This window comes from Eublepharis macularius, chromosome 1, assembly GCF_028583425.1.
Source record: "Eublepharis macularius isolate TG4126 chromosome 1, MPM_Emac_v1.0, whole genome shotgun sequence".
NCBI lineage: Eukaryota > Metazoa > Chordata > Lepidosauria > Squamata > Eublepharidae > Eublepharis > Eublepharis macularius.
Genome location: NC_072790.1, coordinates 238,138,239 through 238,162,592, shown reverse-complemented (window position 1 = coordinate 238,162,592; position 24,354 = coordinate 238,138,239). Strand labels below are relative to the sequence as shown.

General features: G+C 45.4%; 1 protein-coding gene across 1 annotated transcript; it reads left to right on the top strand.

The window, feature by feature from the left end:
- The first annotated feature begins 305 nt into the window (after positions 1-305).
- MTX1 (metaxin 1) lies at positions 306-22,504 on the top strand. Its single transcript, XM_054979014.1, has 8 exons — positions 306-407; positions 9,539-9,608; positions 12,986-13,065; positions 14,658-14,750; positions 18,607-18,789; positions 19,974-20,050; positions 20,775-20,929; positions 22,108-22,504. The coding sequence occupies exons 1-8, from the start codon at positions 327-329 to the stop codon at positions 22,332-22,334; spliced, it is 966 nt and encodes a 321-aa protein (XP_054834989.1). The 5' UTR covers positions 306-326; the 3' UTR covers positions 22,335-22,504.
- Positions 22,505-24,354: the final 1,850 nt, after the last annotated feature.

Here is a 24,354-nt window from a genome sequence, read left to right as displayed (position 1 = left end):
TTGGGCGCAGCCTCCCTTTGGGTCGATAATGGAGCCAAGGCAACAAACCGGGGTTCATTTCTGCGCCAACGCACCCCTAACCCGCTCCCCCGGGGACCCGATCCCACGTCCTCCGCGGGGCTTACTTCGGAATAAGCCTGCCAGCCGACGCGCCTCTACCTGGGAGCCAAACCTGAAAAGGCCGCGGGATTGCCTTCGGCGCTCCGCGCTCCCGTCGGAGCTTTGCGCGCAGGAGGCGCACGAGGGAGCCGGGCGCGCCTTTGGCGAGGCGGGGCGCGGCGCTGCTCGGCCGCCCGGCTGTTGTTCCGGGTCGGCCGGGCTGGAAGATGGCGGCGCCCATGGAGCTGTACTGCTGGGCCAGCGGCTGGGGCTTGCCTACGGTGGATCCCGACTGCCTGACGGTGCTGGTGAGCCCGGGAGAGCGGGCGGGCGAGGGGGGCGGCGATCCCGCCCCTTGGGCTCCCCGGAATTGGGGTCTTTCAACGTAGAGGCAGAGGAGAGCCCGGGCTTGGGGGAGAAAGCGGGGCTCGTTCACCGCTCAAGGAGAACGGCCCGTGCAGGGCTGCCAACTCTGCGTGGGGAAATGCTGGATTGGGGGGGCGTGGAGCCTGGGAAGGGGAGGGAGCCCTGCGGCTGTAATGCTGTTACAGCATCGGGGTCCGCTCTCCAAAGCAGACATTTTCCCCAGATGGATCGAGATGGGGCAGAAGCTAAAATGACAAAACTAAGGCTATGGGACTTTGGTCACATCGTGAGAAGACAAGATTCTCTGGAAAAGTCAATAATGCTAGGGAAAGTGGAAGGCAGCAGGAAACGAGGAAGACCTAAAACGAGGTGGCTGGATTCAATCAAAGAAGCCACGACCTTTAGTTTGCAGGAGCTGAGCAAGTCTGTTAATGATGGGACATTTTGGAGGACTTTCATTCATAGGGTCGCCAGAGGTCGGAGTCGACTTGAGGGCACATAACACTAGGGTTGCCAGCTCCAAGTTGGGAAATTCCTGGAGATCTGGTGGGAGAAACCTGGAGAAAGTGGGGTTTGGGGAGGGAAAGGACCTTAGAATGGCATAATTCCATAGAGTCCACCCCCCAAAGTAGCCATTTTCTACAAGTGAACTGATCTCTGTGGCCTGGAGACCAGTTGCAGTTCTGGGAGATCTCCAGCCGCTACCTGGAGGCTGAGCAGCACAGAGGGGAAACCCCCACGGAAACCAAACAAAACATCAATCAGTTAATAAACTTTGAAAGTTCTTAAAGTGCCAGTGCAATATACAGTGCAAACTCTTAACATGAAAAGTATCAAATTCATTCAAATTACATTCATGTACAGTAGCATAAACATTCAGATAAACTCTACAGTAGTAGTTGTAAACATTCAGATAAACTCTACAGTAGTAGTTATAGCAGCATAGACAGAAAGTGTCCAGAAGTATGCACAGACTACAGAGGTAAACCCCTCCTAATGACGATGTTCTTGCTGTCCTTTATTCCATATTCTTCCAACAGGGATATATAAGAAGCTAAGACCTTTTTCCTCCACGCTCAATCTGGGGCCGGCTGCAAATCACAGATTTCGTGCCCACTTCATCAGGAGCGTGATTTCTATCGTGAAAAAGATTATATCAATTTCTCCCCTCAATATATCAACCTAACCCAATTCTCACTGTTCCCAATTCATTTCCATACTCACATATCCCATCCATTATTCTTATTCACAATCAAGATTGCTAATTAGTCAACCTGGAGTCTGGCTGCTGCCTGTTCTTTAACGCGTACATAGTCCCCTCATTAGACCTTTTTATCTCTACTCCTTGATTGGAGACTCACAACTTAAAGGTACAGGCTTACAAAATACAAGTCAACTATGATGTGCAACTTACAGGTAACAGTTCAGTAACAGCTCATTATTCAAGCCCTTTGGTTTCACACAGTCAAATTTGAATATCCAGTAAGCCTCCCGTTGGAGAAGCCACGATTGTATTCCCTCTCGTTCGCCCTTGGCAGCCACTTCTAAAATAACAATCTTAAGGCTATTAGCTTGGTGCTTTTGCTCCTTAAAGTGCTGAGTCAGTGGTGCTTCTATGACATTGTTCCGAACTCGTGCCATGTGCTCCAATATCCTGACCCTGACAGGTCTGAGCGTGCAACCGATGTAAAACAAGTTGCAGGGGCATTCCAGAGCATAAACCACTCCTTTACTCTGGCAATTGGCAAAATGGCCAAAACTATGCTTAAATCCCCTGATGGAGATCTCTTTACCCTCCACAAACAGATCACAAATCTGGCAGTGCCCGCATTTGAAATTCCCCTTAGGGAGGCGGCATAAGTTGGTCTCACTGCAAACATCAGCCCTAACTAATACATCCTTGAGATTCTTAGTTTTACGGAAGCCTACCCTTGGTTTCAATTCACAGCCTTTGATGCTCTCTATAATATTCCAATGGTGGGAGATGATCTTCCTTATCTGATTAGCCCTGGGAGAGAAATCCAAAGCCCAGACTATCCTATCTTCCCGTGCTTTTCTTTCTGATTCAAACAGGGATCTTCTCTCTCTCACTCTTGCTCTCTGCCAAGCACGCTCCACCACTTTCTCTGGGTAATTCCTCCTCAAAAACTGCCTACAGAGGGATCTGCCATCTCTGTCAAAATCCACTGCACAGGACGAATTCCGTTTGATCCTGAGCAGCTGCCCAAAGGGGATGTTCTCCCTTAGGTGCCGGGGGTGAAAGGATTGGAAATCCAAATATGAATTTATATCTGTCTCCTTAGTGTAGGTCTTAATTTTAACCAAATGGTCCCCACTCCTGTACGTAACCACATCCAAATAATTAATTTGTTGTTCATTATGTTGCCACGTGAACTTGACATTGGGATCCTGACTATTCAGCCACTCACAAAATTCTTCCACTCCCTCCATATTCCTATAGATGAAATAGAGGTCATCTATGAAATGGAAATAATGGACAATATGTTCTCTATATGGGTTTGAAGGATGTAGAATAAACTGATTCTCCCAGCTGCCCATGAATAAGTTGGCTATACTGGGTGCCACAGAGCTGCCCATCGCTACCCCTCTCAATTGAAAATAGAAATCTTTCTCAAAGCGGAAATAGTTTTTCTCAAGTACCAAGTCCAGCAATTGTAACAGAAAAGCCCTAGAATGCCCATAGCCCTGCTCCCTAATCAGCGCATCCTCCACCACCATTCTAGCTGATTCATGCGGGATGATTGTGTACAAGGAGCACACATCCATGGTGAGGAATCCAGCCCCTTCTTCTAGATGCCTGCCTTCTATACGTTTAATGAAATCTCTAGTGTCCTGCAGAAGGGGACGTATATTAAACACTGCTGGACGAAGTACAGAGTCAATCAATATTGCCAATGGCTCCAAAATGGATCCACAACCTGAAATAATTGGCCGACCAGGGGGAGGGTCCACTTTTTTGTGTATTTTGGGTAGAATGTAAAATAAAGGAGTCCGGGGATTCTTAATCCACAGAGATTTAAAAAGCATCTCATCTATTTCTCCCGACTCCCGTGCTTCATTAAGGACCACCTTAATGATGTTTCTAATGTGGTCTGTTGGATCTGATGGTATTCTCACATAGCTGGATGCATCTGCCAGTTGTCTCCTAGCTTCTCCTAGATACACTTCCCTATCCAAAACAACCACTCCTCCCCCTTTGTCGGCTTGTTTAATGACAATGGTATTATCCTCATTCAATGTCCTAATTGCTCTGAACTCCGCCCCAGTGAGATTCTTCCAAGATCGTAAAGGTTCTTTCTCTAATCTAGCCACATCTCTCATTACCATAAATTCGAATGTATCAATTCTGTGGTCAGATACCGGGGGCATGAAAGTAGATTTCTGTATAAGTCGTTTGGGCACAGTGAGCTCCGAGTCGGACCTGTCATTTCCTACTTTGCTAAAAAACGCCTTAAGTTTGATTTGGCGAATCAGTTTAAAGAGATCCAAACGCGTTTGGAAGGGATAGTAAGTAGGTGTAGGAACATATCCCAGACCCTTATTAAGGACAGATTCCTCTGCAGGGGAGAGCGGGCGTCCTGATAAATTGATAACTAAATTATTTATCTCGGTTTGTGGAAACCTCTCCTCTTGCCTTTGCCCAAAAAAGGCTGCCTGCTGTTGGAATATATAGTTCTACTCCGGAGATGACGTCCACTCGGACCCTCATCCCCTGAACTATCAGAGAGTCCCGATGTCTCTAAGTCCGAAAAGGATCTAATCGGTTCTGCCCAGGTCACCCTGCGTTGAGTATCTTTGTTAGTATTCGAGTTGTCCCACCAATAATATACCCTATTGTTGGCATAATCAAGGGTGTCCCTCTTATATTTCTTGATTTTAATTTCCCTGGTACGGGCTTCAAACGCTTTGACTTCCTGTTCTATTTCCTTAAGTCGTGCCTCAAATTTCATCTATAGGAATATGGAGGGAGTGGAAGAATTTTGTGAGTGGCTGAATAGTCAGGATCCCAATGTCAAGTTCACGTGGCAACATAATGAACAACAAATTAATTATTTGGATGTGGTTACGTACAGGAGTGGGGACCATTTGGTTAAAATTAAGACCTACACTAAGGAGACAGATAAAAATTCATATTTGGATTTCCAATCCTTTCACCCCCGGCACCTAAGGGAGAACATCCCCTTTGGGCAGCTGCTCAGGATCAAACGGAATTCGTCCTGTGCAGTGGATTTTGACAGAGATGGCAGATCCCTCTGTAGGCAGTTTTTGAGGAGGAATTACCCAGAGAAAGTGGTGGAGCGTGCTTGGCAGAGAGCAAGAGTGAGAGAGAGAAGATCCCTGTTTGAATCAGAAAGAAAAGCACGGGAAGATAGGATAGTCTGGGCTTTGGATTTCTCTCCCAGGGCTAATCAGATAAGGAAGATCATCTCCCACCATTGGAATATTATAGAGAGCATCAAAGGCTGTGAATTGAAACCAAGGGTAGGCTTCCGTAAAACTAAGAATCTCAAGGATGTATTAGTTAGGGCTGATGTTTGCAGTGAGACCAACTTATGCCGCCTCCCTAAGGGGAATTTCTAATGCGGGCACTGCCAGATTTGTGATCTGTTTGTGGAGGGTAAAGAGATCTCCATCAGGGGATTTAAGCATAGTTTTGGCCATTTTGCCAATTGCCAGAGTAAAGGAGTGGTTTATGCTCTGGAATGCCCCTGCAACTTGTTTTATATCGGTTGCACGCTCAGACCTGTCAGGGTCAGGATATTGGAGCACATGGCACGAGTTCGGAACAATGTCATAGAAGCACCACTGACTCAGCACTTTAAGGAGCAAAAGCACCAAGCTAATAGCCTTAAGATTGTTATTTTAGAAGTGGCTGCCAAGGGCGAACGAGAGGGAATACAATCGTGGCTTCTCCAACGGGAGGCTTACTGGATATTCAAATTTGACTGTGTGAAACCAAAGGGCTTGAATAATGAGCTGTTACTGAACTGTTACCTGTAAGTTGCACATCATAGTTGACTTGTATTTTGTAAGCCTGTACCTTTAAGTTGTGAGTCTCCAATCAAGGAGTAGAGATAAAAAGGTCTAATGAGGGGACTATGTACGCGTTAAAGAACAGGCAGCAGCCAGACTCCAGGTTGACTAATTAGCAATCTTGATTGTGAATAAGAATAATGGATGGGATATGTGAGTATGGAAATGAATTGGGAACAGTGAGAATTGGGTTAGGTTGATATATTGAGGGGAGAAATTGATATAATCTTTTTCACGATAGAAATCACGCTCCTGATGAAGTGGGCACGAAATCTGTGATTTGCAGCCGGCCCCAGATTGAGCGTGGAGGAAAAAGGTCTTAGCTTCTTATATATCCCTGTTGGAAGAATATGGAATAAAGGACAGCAAGAACATCGTCATTAGGAGGGGTTTACCTCTGTAGTCTGTGCATACTTCTGGACACTTTCTGTCTATGCTGCTATAACTACTACTGTAGAGTTTATCTGAATGTTTACAACTACTACTGTAGAGTTTATCTGAATGTTTATGCTACTGTACATGAATGTAATTTGAATGAATTTGATACTTTTCATGTTAAGAGTTTGCACTGTATATTGCACTGGCACTTTAAGAACTTTCAAAGTTTATTAACTGATTGATGTTTTGTTTGGTTTCCGTGGGGGTTTCCCCTCTGTGCTGCTCAGCTTTCATTACGGAAACGGCCATTCTCTTTATCTGCTACCTGGAGGCTGGCAACCCTACATAACACACACACACAGCAATAGAAAAGTGGAAGAGTCCAATAGCACCTATAAGACTAACAAAATTTGTCTCAGGGGATGAGCTTTCGTGAGTCACAGCTCACTTTTTCAGAAGCAAGAAGAAGTGAGCTGTGTCTCACAAAATCTCATACCCTACCACAGATTTTATTAGTCTTATAGGTGCTACTGGATTTTTGCTCTTTTCTACATTTTTCCCAGAGGAACTGATCTTGGTAGTCTGGAAATCAGATGTTGGCAACTCGATTAGCTGGCCTTATCACCTGGCCCTGCTAGTGTGTCTTTTAAGAGAGGCTGAAATGAATTTATTCATTTAAATGAATTTAGATTCTGCTCTCCCCGCAAGCGGGCTCAGAGCGGACCGCAACAGTATAAAAGTATACAATAATAAGAATAAAAAATCAACAAACACCAGTACAATGCTATATTGTTGCTCTACCCGTTCAGCCTAAACAAGCCCGTGGGGCAGGGTGGCCTGTTGCAGATGGATATGGAAGCAGGAGGGACACATGCTTCCCCATGGCAGGAGGCTGGTTTGGACAACTTGTCCGCCTCAATCACTATATGCCTGGCAGAACATTTCTGTCTTGCAGGCCCGTGGAAAGATAACAAATCTGAATGAGCCCAGGTTGCTGCAAACAGAGGGCCAAGCTACAAGTGATGCCCGACACAGGTTGGACACTTGTCAGCTTCCCTCAAGTTTTGATGGGAAATGTAGGCGTCCTGGTCTTGCAGCTTGGCTCTCCGACCGCTGTCCAGTGGACTTTTCAACTGTCACTTGTCCAACATTCCGTCAAGCTGCCTACATTTCCCATCAAAACTTGAGGGAAGCTGACAAGTGTCCAACCTGTGTCATTCGTCACTTGTAGTTTGGCCCTCAGAGTTCCACCAGGATGGTGCCAGGGCTGAGAAAGCCCTGAGGCTGAATCTCAGCAGGAGGATGTCTCACCTGTCTGACTTCTGCCTGCTTAATATACCCGAATGCACATGCTCTTCATCTCATCGCATACATATTAAACATTGATAGTTAAATGGAACCTCCATGTTCAGAGGAAGTCAACCACTATGTGTATTTATGTCTTTTTAAATGTCTTTCTGATACAGCTTTTCCTTACCATTCAGAGTGGTTTGAATATCAGTGGCGGAGGCCAAAGCTGTTGATGGCTGCCACTTTTATGCTGGATAATTCCTTGGAGACACCCAGCTGGCCAGTCTTGGAAACAGGATGCTGGGTTAGGTGGGCCTTCGGAGGCCTTGTTTACTTTAGGTCCTTATTTTGAAAAAAAGTTCTCTTCAGAAGGACACTTGGCCCATGCTCAGAGACATTGCAAACTTACCTGATTTGATTGGGTGATTGGGTGTATATTTAGGAGGAGGGGTCCTCAGTCTTGCAATCAGAAGCTTCACCTGCCTGATTTCTGCCTGTGTGATTTTTGTCTATCCCTTCATGCCCCTTTACTCTCTGTGCTAAGAAAAATAGCAAGGAGTCCAGTAGCACCTTTAAGACTAACCAACTTTATTGTAGCACAAGCTTTCAAGAACCACAGCTCTCTTCGTCAGATGCATGATGAAGAGAGCTGTGGCTCTCAAAAGCTTGTGCTACAATAAAGTTGGTTAGTCTTAAAGGTGCTACTGGACTCTTTACCATTTTGCTGCTACAGACTAACACAGCTAACTCCTCTGTGCTAAGAAAGTAGCCTTCACCGGGTTGAAACTCTACCCTGAATTCTAGGCGGAGAAAGGAGTGCCTCGGCTGCTTAGACAATTTCTGTGCGCTCACATTTTAGGGTTGCCAGCTCTGGTTTAGGAAATTCCTGGCGATTAGCGAGCAGAGCCTGGGGATGGTGGAATTTGAGGATGAGTGGGAACTGAGGGATATAATTCCACAGATTTCACCCTCTGAAGCTGCCAATTCCTGCAGGGGAACTGATCTCTGTTGCCTAAATATCAGTTATAATTTCAGGATGTCTCCAGCCACCACTCTAGGGTTGGCAACCCTTGCTCAGAAGGTGCTTTTTGCCTTCACAGAGGACTTGCCTGCCTCCTGCTCTGAAGATTTTAGCTGATCTGGCTTAAATTAAATCCATCTAGGCAGTTACTGAGTTCTTTGAGATAGATTCAGCATATGCGTTTGTTTAATGTCTTCATTAAATAGAAAGCCTGTGGCACTTTGAAGGTGGCCTAATTTTATTCCAATTTAAACTTCTGTGCCTCTTCTGGTATGAGTTGTGCTAGTCTTTCAGGTGCCACTCGACTCCTCTTTCATTTTGCTGGTACAAACTGACATGAATATCCCTCTGGAATGGTTAACTTTGGGGCTAAAACCTTGTGGCTAAAAACGCTGAACTAAACTGTGAACTAACATGGCTACTTGCCTGGAATTACAAACACCTGTTGAAATACTATTATTTCAATACTATTATTATATAAACAGACAAATTTCTATAGACAAACATGGCTACCCATCTTGAGAAAGGAAAATGTCTCTTCTAAAATGGCTCCCGACCCCAACAATTTTGCAAGTGCTTATGCTAAATGTGATTAGCGTTTTAAAAAATGTGTCGCCCTTTTAAGCGGGAGCTCTTTTCAGGACAATTAGAAAGTTTTAAAATATTTTATCTAGTAATATTATAAAAACACACTGTGGACTTTTTAAATATATGGTGGTAGCAGTGAAAGTAGTATATTCAGCAAAATGGAAGACAGAATCTTGTCTGGATGTGACTGAGTGGATGAACAAATTGTTTGAATATGCATCTATGGCAAAATTAACTTCTTATATACATAATAGACCAATCTTAGAATTTCAGAAAAAAATTGAAAGACTTTTTTTACTATGTAGCTGAAAATTAAGAAAAACTTAAGAACAGCTATTATTAAAATAAAGCAACTGTAAAATTAACATTTTAAAACTTTGATTAAAAATATTGAGTGTATGTAAATAATGGGATGGAGAGGAGAAATAGATTTGTAGTATAATAGGGCGTTATATAGTCTGTGTTTATTATTTTGTGTATTGTTATATATCTTGCTTATGTTATTTTATCCATTTATGTTTACTGTTTTTCTTTATTTTCAAATAAAAATGTAAAATAAAAAAAATTCTTAAGCTATTAATGTGATGGACTGATGGATTGTTGTCATCTAACTGGGGAAAAAGTAGTTTTTAAAATAACGATGATGTAACAAGGTTTTTATTCCCAGCATATTCTGAAAAAGACTCCCCAAATACCTACACTCCAGAAGCCTGACTCATTCCCTCTTATTTTCTTTTCCAGACTTATGCCCGCTTCACAGGAGCGCCTCTCAAGGTTCACAAAATCACAAACCCATGGCGAAGCCCCTCAGGTAATGTTTCCGAGGAAGAAGGAAGCCACGGGGGTCGATTAAGATTATGTTAATTCAGCAATGGATAGGGCTTGACAGCCTTCACGTTAGGCAATGCCCAGTATCTCTTTTTTTTTTTTGGTAGAAAAACCTCTCCGTTTTTGCCTGTTAAAGAGAAAGCGTGTTTCTAGTCCTTAAGATGTCTGAGAGAGCTCTGAAAACATGGGTGCAGGGGAAAGTGATCACCTTAAGAGGCTCCAAGGAGACACTGCCAGGAGGCAATTTTGGAATGAATGAGAGCTAACAAACCAGTTTTAAGAGCCAGTTGGGTGTGGTGGTTAAAAGCGGCAGAACTCTAATCTGGAGAGCCGGGTTTGATTCCCTGCTCCTCCACTTGAAGCCAGCTGGTTGACCTTGGGTCAGTCACAGCTCTCTCAGAGCTCTCTCAGCCCCTCCCAAGATACTGCAGAGGACCAGAATGCTCCAACACTCCCTTTTGCTCTTCTGTTCTGAGGCCTGCCCTCCCCAAGGCACCAATCCCCAAATCTAAAGGGAATTCCCAACTTCAGGTTGGCAGGCCTATCTGCATTTTTGTTAAAGCCATTTTGGTGTAGTGGTTAAGAGCGTGGGACTCTAATCTGGAGAGCCGGGTTTGATTCCCCACTCCTCTGCTTGAAGCCAGCTGGGTGACCTTGGGCCAGTCACAGCTCTCTGGAGCTCTCTCAGCCCCACCCACCTCACAGGGTGTTTTGTTGTGGGGATCATAGTAACATACTTTGTAAACCGCTCTGAGTGGGTGTTAAGTCATCCTGAAGGGTGGTATAGAAATCAAATGTTGTTGTTATTATTATTATAAACTGAAACTTAATCCCAACAAAATGGAGGTGCTACTGATGGAGGAAGGCCCAACCGAAGAATAGGAATATCTCCTGTTCTAGGTGGGGTTACACTCTCTCTTAAGTCATAGATCCAGAGGTTTTAGCCGTATTAGTCTGTAGTAGCAAAATAGTAGAGTCCAGTAGCACCTTTAAGACTAACCAACTTTATTGGGGCATAAGCTTTTGAGAGCCACAGCTCTCTTTGTCAGACGCTCCCTTAAGGAGCAGGTTTGCAGCTTGTGGGTGCTGCTGGACCTGGGCCTCTTATTGGATAAGCAGGTGGTAACAGTGCCTGGGGCAGCTTTCACCAGCTTTGGCTTTTTCTGGGCAGGAAAGAACTTCTTTTTCTTTTTCTATTTTGGCTTTTCCTGGGCAGGAAAGGTCTTGCCACTGTGGTGTGCTCCGGTAACATCCAGATTAGATTACTACAATGCCTTGTACGTAGGGCTGCCCTTGAAGACTGTCCAGAAGCTACAGTTGTCACATAATGTTGCGTCCCAAATACTGGAGCCAGTGTAGTGCGTCACAGGGACCACATCACTCCATTCTTGTTCCATCTACACTGGCTCCAAGTTTGCTTCCAGGCCCAATTCAAGGTATACCTTAAGGACCCCTTTACCCATATGAACCTACCTATCCATTCAGGGTTTTTTGGAATCCCCTCTTCAGGTGCTCCCATTGCAATCTGAGAAAGGGTCTTTTTGGTTGTGGTGCCAAAACTTTGGAACTCTCTCCCCAAGGAGATTAGTCCATCTCCCTCTGTCATTGTCTTCCACCAGTGGACTTTTTTCTTTCATTTGGCATGTCCCCAAGAACTATTACTGGCTCTCTTCCCTGGTTTTGATGTTGCGCGTTGATGTGTTTAAGTGTTTTTATTGAATAATTGTATATTAATTGCTGTTTTTAATGTTCAAATGTTTTCAGTGGGGACCCTATTTGGGTGGAACAGCAGCATAAAAATGTTTTAAATAAATAACTCCTTAGTGAAATCCGACATAGATGGAAGCAGTGCTATGTGGGTAGAGAAGGAAACGCACTCTTCACATCCTCAGAGGCACTTACATTATTCCTTTAAAACTGGCTTTGCGCTGGTTAGTCTTGGCTCAGGTGAAGCAATTTTCCCACTTGCCCGTTCCAAGTCTCTGCAGATGAGGTAGCCAGCCCTTTGGTTGTTGGGCCCAGTAAAGACCAACCATTCCTGGCTGGACAGAAAGTCCTAGAACACATTGAGTCAAGTCAGCTTGGCGCCTTCTCCGTGCCATGGCCTCAACCCTTTCGCCCTGGAATCAACCTCCAAAATAGTTTTTTAAGAGAGAGGGCTGGTTTTCTCTCTCTTTGCTCTGCAAACTTTTGGCTGCCTTGAACTTCCATCGCAACAGGAAACAGGCGCTGAGCATCTGGCCTTGGTTATGGCCCCGCTGAAATCCATATAGAACCTCATCCTTATGTTGGCTTCAAATCCCCAAAGGAAACGTTCTTTTTTCCAGCTGGGATTGCCAGCTTTGTAAACCGGTCTTGTTTCTTCGCTATTAACAGATGCCTGAAATGTAGAAATATAAAGGGGTGCGGGCTTTTCTGGGAGAAAAAGAGGAAAACTCCATTTCTGCCTCTTGAGCCAAAGCAGTAAGGCTGGTTTTAAGTTGGCAGCTTTAACCTCCTTAGCACCTTTTCCTGGGCGTCCCTGTTTCTAAGACCAGGAGCCAGAATTCCAGCTGCACCCCTTAAAATTCACAGTCTGCGACAGGTTTTAATTCCTTAAATGAGAGCTTCTGTACTGAAGACCGCCCAGAAGTCTCCTGATCTGACAGGAAAACCTGGCTGTAATCCCAGATGCGCACCACCTAGTGATTCTTGCTCAAAGGCACTTCGCTCATGTTCAGAGGCATCTGTATTATTACTTCGAGGGCCGCTAAGTGGTTGGTTGAAGAAACATTATCCGATCCTTTATTCTCCTTGGCTGGGTTTGGCGCCTTTTTGGTTATGACCCTGACTCTGCTCTTAACACTGTGACCCTCTTGCTACATGCTCCGTTGTCACCAAGCTGGGACTTCTGTGTGTCCTTTTCTTTTGGTCAATTCACAAAGTCATATTTTTATGTACACCAGGGGTGGCCCCTGCCTTATCTATGGAAGGCCTCGTTTTACTGTGTTATCCTAACAGTAACCCCTTACAGTACTTTTATTTGTTTTATTTATTTTACAAAATTTGTACTCCACCTTTCTGCCCTCGTATAGGCCACAAAGACAGATAACAAATTAACATATGCATAATAAAAATGCATTTTAAAAATCATTAAAGCCAACAAGAAGCAAATCATTAAAACAATCAAAACTAGAGCTTAAAATACATGCAAAAACATTTTTTTAAAAGCAATTACGACCTTTTGATGTTTGGCGACCAGTTGCTGGCCTGAGAGGAGTCGTCCAGGGTGGGGAATAAACAATTTGGGAATCCCTTTCCCCAAAATGTCTCCTACAAGTGATAAAATGTCACCTTCCTCCCTTCTGCCTCTGCTTCCAGGGACCCTTCCAGCGCTGAGGACCAAGGACGAGGGCATTCTCTCCGATACGCACCAGATCATCACTCATCTCAGGAAACAGGTATGTTGCTTGGGTGAATTGTCCCTGTATCCAGGGCTGAGATGGCGAGTCCAGGCGTTTGTTCGTAGCACTGGGTACCAGAAGAGGAAGTAATGTTCACAAGCAGGGGAAGGGAGGGAGGAAGGAAGGAAGGAAGGACACACACCCTCTAGATTGAAAAACATGACACCCTCCCCCCCAAGAGAAGAGAAATAAATGTGATATGTTGAGAACTTCTGTATAATGTCAGCAGGATTTGAGTCCAGTGGCATCTTAGCGACCAACAGGATTTTCAGGGTATAAGCTTCTGAGAGGCTGCTTCCACACACATTGGATAATCCACTTTCAATACTCTTTAGTGAACATTTGGAACTGCTTTTCCATGTGTGGAACAAAAAATCCACTTCCAAAGGATTGCTAAAGTGCATTATTCAACGTGTGTGGAAATGGCCAGAGTCAAAGCTCCCTTCTTCAGCTCCCTTCAGAAGGCAGCTTTAAGTCTATACCCTGAAATTCTTATTGGCCACTAAGTTGCCACTGGATTCAAGTCCTGCTGTTTTAATGCAGACCAACACAGCTACCTACCTGAAACCATATATTGTCAGTATCTGATCTGATGGATGAATACCAGTGACCGTATGAACCGTACTTTTCTCCATCCCCTGGCACGTGGTTCATAGTTTTCAGACTTTAAAACTTTTTGGTTTGTAACAAACCACCGCCTACTGAGACATCCAGATCAGGTGAAAGGAGAGAGTGCAATTTGTTTCATGGTTGAATGAAACCTTGGTTTGGAAATTCCTATTCGTAAGCAAGAAACAAATCTCATTTTGTCACTTTGGCGGATTCAGGTGGTTCCATTGCAGTCTGTTGTAAACCTGGATGCTTTCAGTCTACAAGTCATGTGCCAACCACTCATGAAAGAGAAAGGGAGCCTGAAAAGTTTGAAAGCTCATAGCTGCCTTTTCAGGGTCGCACTACACAATACATTTTTGGACGAGTTGGGTCCGGGTTCCCCCATTTGCTTTCCCTGCAGTTTCACAGCAGCTGCGAGAAAAGGCATTTTTAAAGTCCCCAGGAGCCTGGTTGGGCCTGAGATGGGAGGGGGGTGGGTCCTGCCTCCTCTTCCCCTAAATGCCATTTTCCTGAGCCCAGTCAGGTTCTTCTGGACTTTTAAAATGCCCTTCCTGCAGCTGCTGTGCAACTGCGGGGAGAGCGAGTTGGGCAAACCAGACCCAACTCATCAAAAAACGTAATGTGTCATTTGGCCCTCGGATTAAACAAACTGTTACTTTGGTCATCCGAACCAGCGAAAATCATAATTGGTGCAAATTATAGGAGCAACATCTGTCAGTTAACATCAAATGCAGCAAGTTCCTTCCAAATAGAGAGAAGTTTTTCATAAAAAGCTAGCATGGCAGACCCAGGAGTTCTGGCCTAGTATTCTTGATACCTTGGCTTTCTGTGTGCAGGGATTTTTTTTATAGGGAGAAGGAATCGGGCATGTGAGGCAACACCTGCAGTCAGAAACTGGTTCTAGACACAGGTTTTGCTCCTCAGATGTTGTTTCTGAGCATCTTCCTAGCCCTGACTGTGTCTTCTTCTGGCTTTAGAAATTCAATGCCGATTATGACCTCTCGGCTCGACAGGGGGCCGACACGCTAGCCTTTGTGTCTCTGCTGCAGAAGAAGCTGCTGCCTGTATTGGTGAGTCAGAGCAAGAGGAAATTATGTGTCTATGGAGACGGGAAGGGCAGGGCTGTGTAGGTCAAAAGGCCTGACTCTTCTTTAGTCCAGGCTCTGAATCGCAGAAGGGAGTTTATGTGGGGGCGTGGTTCATGATTCAAGCTCAAAAAAAGAAGGGCCTAGTTCAAAGACTCACCCTACTACGAAGGTACCTGAGTGGCCTTGAACCTCTCTCTCTGTCTTTAAGCCTAATCTACCTTGCAGGGTGTTGTGTAGTTAAAATATGAGGTACTCCTGCCCTGATTTTTTTTTTTAAGAAAGGTAGGACTAAAATGGAAGAGATGGAAGGAAAGATGGGCACTGGATCCAGCCCCTTGTGTGTGTGTGAGCAAGGCTGTATTAACCCATGGCCGGGCCCCGAGGCTTTCAGGTATTTCAGGCCCCCTCAAACACTTGAATCTTTCACCCCACTACAGCTGACAGCCTGACCCTGGTATGATAGGTACTTGACCGCAGTACATAGCCCTATATCCATTTTGAGGGTCTCCTGAAGAATTCTATTCACAATTTTTAAAATGTTTTTATTGCACAAGTAGAACTCTTCAGGAACGCACATTTTAGGGGTATAATTGTTCAATACTGTAATATTTCGAAGTGAATAACATTTTTATTGGTTGTTGTGGGTTTTCCGGGCTGTATTGCCGTGGTCTTGGCATTGTAGTTCCTGACCCACAACAACCATCGTTCTCCGGCCGTGAAAGCCTTCGACAATACAACATTTTTATTATTTATTAAAAATATATATAATTTATGGATAATTGTTTTGATATAAGATACAATTTGTTTCACTTCACTAAGGAAGCAGTTAATTATCTTACTAATAGAGGTTCTAGAAGAGAATCAATTAATGGTAATTTATGTGGTGTGTAAAAATTGATGGGCCCCTAGTCCCTGTGGGGCCCCTAGGCTTCAGCTGTGTGAGAGAGTGCGTGTGTGTGTGTGTGTGTGTGTGTGTGTGTGTGTGTGTGTGTGTGTGTGTGTGAGAGAGAGAGAGAGAGAGAGAGAGAGAGAGAATGTGTATCAGGGATCAGCAGGGACCATTTGATCCAACTTCTCCTGGACTGAGGAATTCTTCACCACAGAAGACTGTTTTCAGTTCCAACTGCAGTATTTCCTCCTCCATGAATCTGTCTAGTTCACTGTTTCAGTCATAGATGGCTCTGAAAGGAGGTTAGACAGATCCATAGAGGACGAGAGGTCTGTGGCTACTAGCCGATGTCTAAAGGGATGTCTAAAGGGAGCTTCTCTATTCAGAGGCAGTCAACCTCTGAATCCCAATGCCAGGAGTCAGCATCGGGGAAAGGCCTCGGCCTCTATGCCCTGTTGTTGGCCCTTTAGAGTAACTGGTTGGCCACTGTGTGAGACAGGATGGTGGCCTAGAAGGACAGCTGGTCTGATCGAGCTGGGCTCTTTTTTTGAGGGTGTGTCTGTTATGCATGATTCAAGCCACATCTTGTGAGACAGTTTAAGAATCGCAAAACTGTTTGGACCTAAGATGGTGGTTTTCACTCAGGAAACCCTGCGATCCCTCCAAAGCATGTCAAGTGTCCCATATTGAAAAGATCGGGAATGGCTGGGAAACTTCCCCAGAAGACAGATTGGTCAACCACGACCACTTTCTTCCCCGCAATGCAGGAGTTCTAGGCCAGGGATCCCCAGTCTTTTTTGAACCTGTGAGCACCTTTGGAATTCTGATGCAATCACAAAATGGCCGCCACAGGAGGCAGAGCCACACACAGAGGAAGCCCATGTGCGGGGGAGAAGAGGAGTCATTTAAGAAATACATTAGGAAAGAAGCGTGAGAGAGAGAATAAAACCAACACTGTGGTAGCACCTGCTGCTAAAACACCGTTATTTTAATCTGAAAAGCCAATCAAATCTCCAGTGGCCATAACAACAACATTCAATTTATATACTGCCCTTCAGGACAATTTAATGCCCACTTAGAGCGGTTTACAAAGCGTGTTATTATCCTCATGACAATCACCCTGTGAGGTGGGTGGGGCTGAGAGAGCTCTGAGAGAGCTGTGACTGGCCTAAGGTCACCTATCTGGCTTCAAGCGGACGAGTGGGCAATCAAACTTGGTTCTCCATATTAGAGTCTCGCCGTTCTTATTCACTACACCAAACTGGCTCTTACTCACTTTCTAAAAACACTCGATAGGTGCCACATTGGGGGAGGACCACTGTTCTAGGCCAGGGCCGTTTCCACATGGCTTACCTTGTTCTGGAAAACAGCGAAATCTCGCGTGAAATCACGCGCAAAGACGCTGTTACCGCATCTTCTCACGCAATTTCGTGCGAGATTTTGCTTTTTTCCGGAACAAGGTAAGCCGTGTGGAAACGGCCCATGTGCTCGATTTCCTCTGGGCGCAGTTGGCCTGGCTAGTGCTGCCGTATACATTTCATACATACCACTAAATGCCTTTCTATCTGTTTTGGGTCCAAGAAGTATCTGTGGGACATAAACTGTTTCCAGTAGACATGATTGTGGCTGTTTCCACGTGCTGTTAAAGCGATGGGCTACTTACTGAATGCTGGCGGGTTTTTTTTCACAGATTCCAGACGCCTCCGATTTCAAAGAGAAAGCAGGCAGTTTCACTTTTGTTTGTTCAGGGTCTTTTGTGAGAACGGGATTTCCCACTCTTTCCTGTGCCGGGTAAAGGATGCTGAACACACGGAAGCCAAACTGCCTGCTTCCACTTTGAAATCGGAGGCATCTGGAATCTGTGAAAAAAACCGCCAGCATTCAGTAAGCAGCCCGTCGCTTTAACAGCATGTGGAAATGGCTTGTGTCTTCAAGGTGGGAAACAAGCTTGCTCCAAAGTTTACTCAGATTCCTTGCCCATAGACTTTCTGGTGTCCCCTCACAGCCAGAAGGACTAGAAATTTGCCCCCAGTTTGTGCCTAAAGGTGGAGTTTAGATGTACGAAGTGTGCCCTGAAAACAACAATAGGAAATACACAATTCTGTGATCTGTACAAATTTAGCAAACTTGATGCTTTGTTCTTACTTTGTAGTTCATTTTATACAAGCCTCTCTTAAGAGTTGTAAGGACTAGAGCCAGTTTGGTGTAGTGGTTAAGAGCGGCAGGACTCTAATCTGGGGAACCGGGTTTGATTCCCCACTCCTCCGCTTGAGGCCAGCTGGGTGACCTTGGGTCAGTCACGGCTCTCTCAGAGCTCTCTCAGCCCCACCCACTTCACAGGGTGATGGTTGTGGGGATAATAAGAATAACATACTTTGTAAACTGCTCTGAGTGGATATTAAGTTGTCCTGAAGGACAGTATCTATTGAACATTCTTCTTCTGTTGTAGTTTAAAACTTTTTTAAAAAATCAATGGAAAGGCTTATTTTTTGATTACTCTGATTTTCTGAAATTAAAGCAAGATCCTAGTCCTAGTGATTTCAAATATAACCGTGACTCTTGAATCTCTGCTACCTTTCACCATCATAAGAGCTAGAAACTTAAAAAAGAAAACTCACAAAAATCTGAGATTCAAAGAACTCTGTGCCTGATGCCAAATTCCAGAGATGGGTATAATGTTGGAATATACTTGACCCTGGGTAGTGGAGAGTGCCCTCAAGTCATAGCTAACTTATGGCAACCCCTGTTGGGGTTCTCATGGCAAAGAGATTAACAGAGGTGGTTTGCCATTGCCTGCCTCTGCAACCCTGGTCTTTGCCGAAGATCTCCCATCCAATTACTGACCAAGGCCGGCACTGCTTAGCTGCTGAGATCTGACAAGATCAGGCTCGCCTTGGGTAAGAGTAGCAAAATTAGGTGGTTGGAGTGCTGCTTTCCCCCCTCTTCCAGATCCACACATTCTGGGGAGATGCCAAAAACTACGTGGAGCACACGCGGAAGTGGTATGCTGAGGCCATCCCCTTCCCGCTGAACTTCTTCCTGCCCAGCCGCATGCAGAAGCAGCAGCTAGAAAGGCTGCAGGTGGTCTGCGGAGAAAACTACCTGGACAGCGAGGAAGAGCTGGAGAAGGAGGTGAGTGGAGTAGCTGTGGCCATCTGCCCCTCCATGCCAGAAAAGCTGTCCGAAAGCCCGGAGCCCTGGCGTAGGGGGCAGGAGTCAGGAAACTAAAGTTGGGCCTGAAATAAATCCTGGTCTACTGGCTGGTTTGCTTCAAGCCATCTACAACCTGCTGGTTGCAGAGAATGCTGGACTAGGTGGGCCTTGGTCCGATCCTGCAAGGAATTTTCTTTGCCCTTAAGCAAGAATTGCTTTCATTAAGCGAGGACTGCTTTAATGGCTGTTCAGAGAAATAGTTAAAGGCATTTGCGTAAGTTTGCAGATGAACAAAACCATAATTCGGCAGAAATTTGTATATATTTAGAGGATGCAGACTTCTTGGATAATGCTTGCACATACCACTGTAGGTACAACTTAGAAGAGGCATTCTCATCTGTGTAAGGGAATGCCTCTTCTCTGATAATGCCCATGCACAACAGATGCCACCTCAGAAGAGGCATTCCCTTGACTGTGTGGGAGATGGGAGAATGCCTCTTCTTAGATAATGACCAGACACTGCAGTAGGCACCATCTTAGAAGAAGCATTCCTTTCTGTGCATCTCTCATACACAGGAATGGCTCTTCTAAGAAAACATCTGGCATTCCTACCTTTGTACATATTTACAACAGAAATGATTCAACGCATGTTATAAAAGTTGCAGACCAATTGGTTTTTAGATTCGTGCTACTTTTTTTAACCAGTCAGTTGAAAGTTGCGGCACTACTCAATGAAGATTTGGCTGGAGGCTATCATTAGTTTCTGACAGAGATTCTAAAAGTAATAGTGCTGTGATATTTACAAAAATAATGTACTCAAAAATGTACGCGGCCTGCTTTCTTTCAGATTGAGCACACTGTCCTCTTATGGCTGATTCATTTGAATTGTAAATGCCCATTGATTTGAGTGTGCTCGCATCTGCGTGGTTGGCTTTGCTTATCACCATATAGGCAGCCAGCCAGCCAGCTGGTATCTGCTATTCATATACGTTCAGAAGTTACCATGGTTGATGAGAGCTGTTTTCTTAATCTCCCAATTCATTTGGAAATTTAAAGTTTATGACTAGGGGAAGAGAACTGGCAAAGATTGGGGTGGGCCTACATTTTGTGATTGTGGTATGGGTCACGGGCTTTGACGTAGCTCCTCTCTCTGTGCCCCACAGCTGTACCGGGAAGCCTGTGAGTGCCTGACGCTCCTGTCCCAAAGGCTTGGCAGGCAGAAGTTCTTTTTCGGAGACTCGTAAGTAGCCGATGGAAAAACATTGGGGAGCTGATGGCGGAGACTTGCTGCTAAAGGAGGCAGGGTTTGTGGAAAGTCTGCTTGGATGTTTCCCCCTTGGCTTTAAATCCCAGATTTCAGAGGGTCAGCAGTGACAAGGGCAACATCAACTATTTATTTTTATTATTGATGTCGATATGTCTGATTCTCAGTGTGGCTCATGAACAGACCAGATAGATGTTCCTACAAACCTGAATAAAGCCCCAGGTTTGCAGAAAATTTGAAATCTAAAAAAAACACTTAAACACCACCCCCCTCCCAGTAATAGAAGCAGCACCTGTACTTCAAGATTTCTGTTGCTGGCTGAGAAAGAAGTAGGCAGCTGTTCCCTACACGGATGATAACTTTTTTCTTCAGGTTCAGTCCTGGCATTTCCAGTTAAAACGCTCAGGGAGTAGCTGATGTGATAGACCTTCCACCTCTGACCCGGGAGAAGTTCCTACCAGTCAGAGCAGGGACTGTGGCTTGGTGGATCATCTGCTTGGTATGCAAAAAGGCCCTGGGTTCAATCTTTGGCATCTACAATTAAAGGATCTGGAAGCAGATGATGTGAAGGAAGGCTCTACTCTATTTGAGACCTCGGAGAGCCGGTACTAGTCTGAGCAGATAGTACGGACTTTGATGGAATATGGGACTGATTCAATATAAGGCAGCTTTGTGCGTCCCCGTTTTCTTTCTCTTCCAGGCCTGCTTCCTTGGATGCCTTTGTCTTCAGCCACCTGGCCCCGCTCCTGAAGGCCAAGCTGCCCAACGGGAAGCTCCAGCACCATTTGAAGTCCTTGCAGAATCTCTGCAATTACTGCACGGCTATCTTGAGTCTTTACTTCCCCTGGGATGAAGGTGAGGGCTGCAGGCGCTGTGTTGGAGGGAACCCATGACCCCCTGCCACCAGTCTTTCTCAAACACGGGAGCACTTCCTTCGGGAAAGAGAGGCTTTTCTCCATCAGAGGAAAATTTCTCTACATCTGAGCGAGTTCTTTGTCAGAGGAACTCTTTCTACCTTGAAAGATGTCTTAGCAGAAGAGAGTCATAGAATCTATTCTTCGTTGACTCGGATCCTCCTAATCTGAAGACTTAATGTTCATTTGCATAATTCTTTTTTTGCTGATCTTGAGGCGTGGTAGTGAGCTACTTAGAATATTGAAGCCTCAGCCCCTGATTACTGGAAATGATAATAACATTAGATTTATATACCACTTTTCAGGACAACTTAACGCCCACTCAGAGTGGTTTACAAAGTATGTTGTTATTATCCCAACAACAATCCCCCTGTGAGGTGGGTGGGGCTGAGAGAGCTCTGAGAGAGCTGTGACTGACCCAAGGTCACCCAGTTGGCTTCAAGTGGAGGAGTGGGGAATCAAACCCAGTTCTCCAGATTAGAGTCCTGCCGCTCTTAACCACTACACCAAACTGGTTTTCTCACTCACCCATCCCTCTGGCGTGAGAGATTTCCACAATCACACATTTTCAAGCATATCTTCACAGACAGAAGGACTAGAAACTTGCTTCTTTTAAAGAACTTCCATCTTTTTACCCAGACTTTTAGTTGGGGGTTTTACCTTATCAGCTTTTTACTGATCTGCTTCTTTTTTATGGCTAGTTTTTATGCTACTTATGTCTAATGGTGGTTTTAAGAATGGTTTTGGGTTTTTTTCACACCGTGGTGTTTAATTGTAAGCCGCCTCGAGGAGAATTCTGAAGAGGCGGAATAGAAATATCCTAAACAAACAAGCAAAAAAAAATTACTACATGCTGGGGATTGAACCGGGCACCCTCTGCTTGTACTGTGCCACTGAGCTATGTTACTGCTCTTTTACATCAGCCTGCCAAAGTCTGGTCCTCTTTCCTTTTGGAAAGTGGCTTTTCTGAGGTGATTTAGCAGTTATCTCTTGCCTGACAAAACCTGGCTGCCCCATTTTGTTGTTAGTTGGCCAAATTAAGGCCAGCTGTCTCCTTGCTGTTAAGGCCGGAGTCAGGGGTCTGCCTTCGTATCCCTCACAGGTTTTCTCTCCTTCCAGGTGACCCTCCGCCCGTGGTTCCAAAGGCAGCTGCTGGGGATGGAAGCGAGTCTGAGGAGGAGCCCTACAAACGCCGGAACCAGATCCTGTCAGTGCTGGTGGGTCTGGCGGCCATGGTCGGTTACGCTTTCCTCAGCGGCATCATCTCTGTCCAGAGGCAGGCGCCGAGTCAGTTACGGCCTCGTGCCATCACCCTGGAGGAGGAAGAGGAGGAGGAAGAGGAGTGACCTGCAGAGGCTGAAAACGAGAGGCACCATCTTTCCACAGACTTGTTTTGTACCTTGTCAGGCCTGACCCACCCGCCTCCTCGGACTCTTTCCTCATATTCATTCCAGAATTCCGGCAGGGAGGGCGGGGAGCCAAGGACAATAAATCCACGTGAATCCTTTGTGGCTTCGCCTGTGTCTCCTCTGGCCTGTCTTTCCTCACGGCCCTCTGCAGTTTCTTTGAATGCCCGCATTTCTCTTTCTGTTTTTGAACCCGAGCGCGGGTGAAACTGGGTTTTAGGGAGTCTCTGGCGACTCGGTCAGATTCTTTCCCCCTCTTCTCTTTTTCCTACTGTAAACAATTCATTTTGTGTTCTTTTTGTCTAAAAGAAGGTATTTCATCTTAAGGCAGAGCAGGTTTCTAATCCTCAGGGAGGAGGAAGGGGAAATAATTCCAAAGGGGTAGGGAATTTTTCCTAAAAGCTTACAGAAGTAGAAATTAAACCGAGTTGGGGAAAGGTGGGGCTTTTGTACGCAGAGCAGGCTGCCCAAATCCTGCAAGCTGGCACTACGTTACCATCTCTTTTTGTACCTGGCGCAGTGTTTTTATCATTTGGATTAATTTTTTGAACGGATGCCAGCCCCTTGGAAAATCTATGGGCATTCACTGATACATTTAAAATGATAAATGGTACAAAAATATATTGAAAAGCACATCTCTCCCCCCGACTCCCTGGCCCTGTGCATCCTTAGTCTCCAGAATCTGTGGGTGGGCAGAGCACAACCTTGTTTGTGGGTGAGTGGGGAAGGACAAGGAGTGACAACTTCAGGCAAGATGCCCTGAAGTTTAGGAACCAAGAGTCTAAAATATTTAAGGGATGTGAGCACCCTGTATATCTTAGGGCTGCCAGCCCTCTTGCTATGGCAGGATACCTTCCACCAGCGGTCCTTTTTGCCCACTGCCACTCCAAGTGGTGGTGGGGAAACACCATGGCATTGTTTGTACCACTACATCACTTTCAGGGAAAATCCAGAAGTGACGTGGGGTAGCTCTCGGAATCACTGGAAACTATTATTTTCCCATAGAGTTTCTGGCAATTCCTAGAGCTACTGTCCACTTCCAGGTTTTCCGTGGAAATTGCGTAGCAGCACTGACAACATCATCCCCCTCCCGCTCCCGTGTCCCCATGCCCAAATATCCCATTGGTTTCCATGCACAGCCTGTCAAACCTAGTATGGACTTTGGACTCAGTGTAGGGAAAGATGCTGGCTCCACCTTCTGGCCATTAGAAGCCCACCCCTCTTACCATAAAGTCATGCCCCTTGGACTAGAGCCGGCGTTCCCAAAGCAGGCCCACAAATCCTTTTTGAAATTTGTGGACATTTTGTTCTTCCCGTGAGGATGGGGAAGATTTTACATCCAGATGGCAAGACAAGGGCAGTCATCACCCCTAGCCCAACCTCTCTTTTACCTGTTTTTTAAAAAGTTATTTCTAAGTAAGGCTAGCAACTCTGCAACACTTCCCTAAAAGATGGGAGGCGGAGTTACATCTCAGGAATTCCTCAGTAGCCCGGTGCTTGTCTGCTCCAATATTCATCTGTGCTTTGTCCCCTTCTGAAAGACGTGGGGTGGCATGGTTTCGTAGTGGATTCTAGCCCTCCGGAAGAGGAAGGCGGGAAAACAATTTGTCCCATGTTGAGAAGGGGAGTGGTTCATTCGTCACGTTTCTACCATGCCTCAAACGAAGCCCTCCCTCCCGTTTGAATCCGGGGGTTTTTGGAGAGGATGTGTTTGGGCCTGCTTTGGCTCCCCAAACTCAATGCCCTGCAATCTGAATTAAGACCTGCTGAGTCCCTTTTCTCAGAAGTTTCAGAGGCTCTGTAGCATTTCCCCTGCAAAATGTGTATCCAGCTCTTCGGGGAGGATTTGGGGTGAGGAGAGATCAAGGATAATGGGTTGAACCTTTATATATACACGTACGAGCACACACACACACAGACACATCCCCCCAAATCAACCTCCCCTCCCACACCCATAATT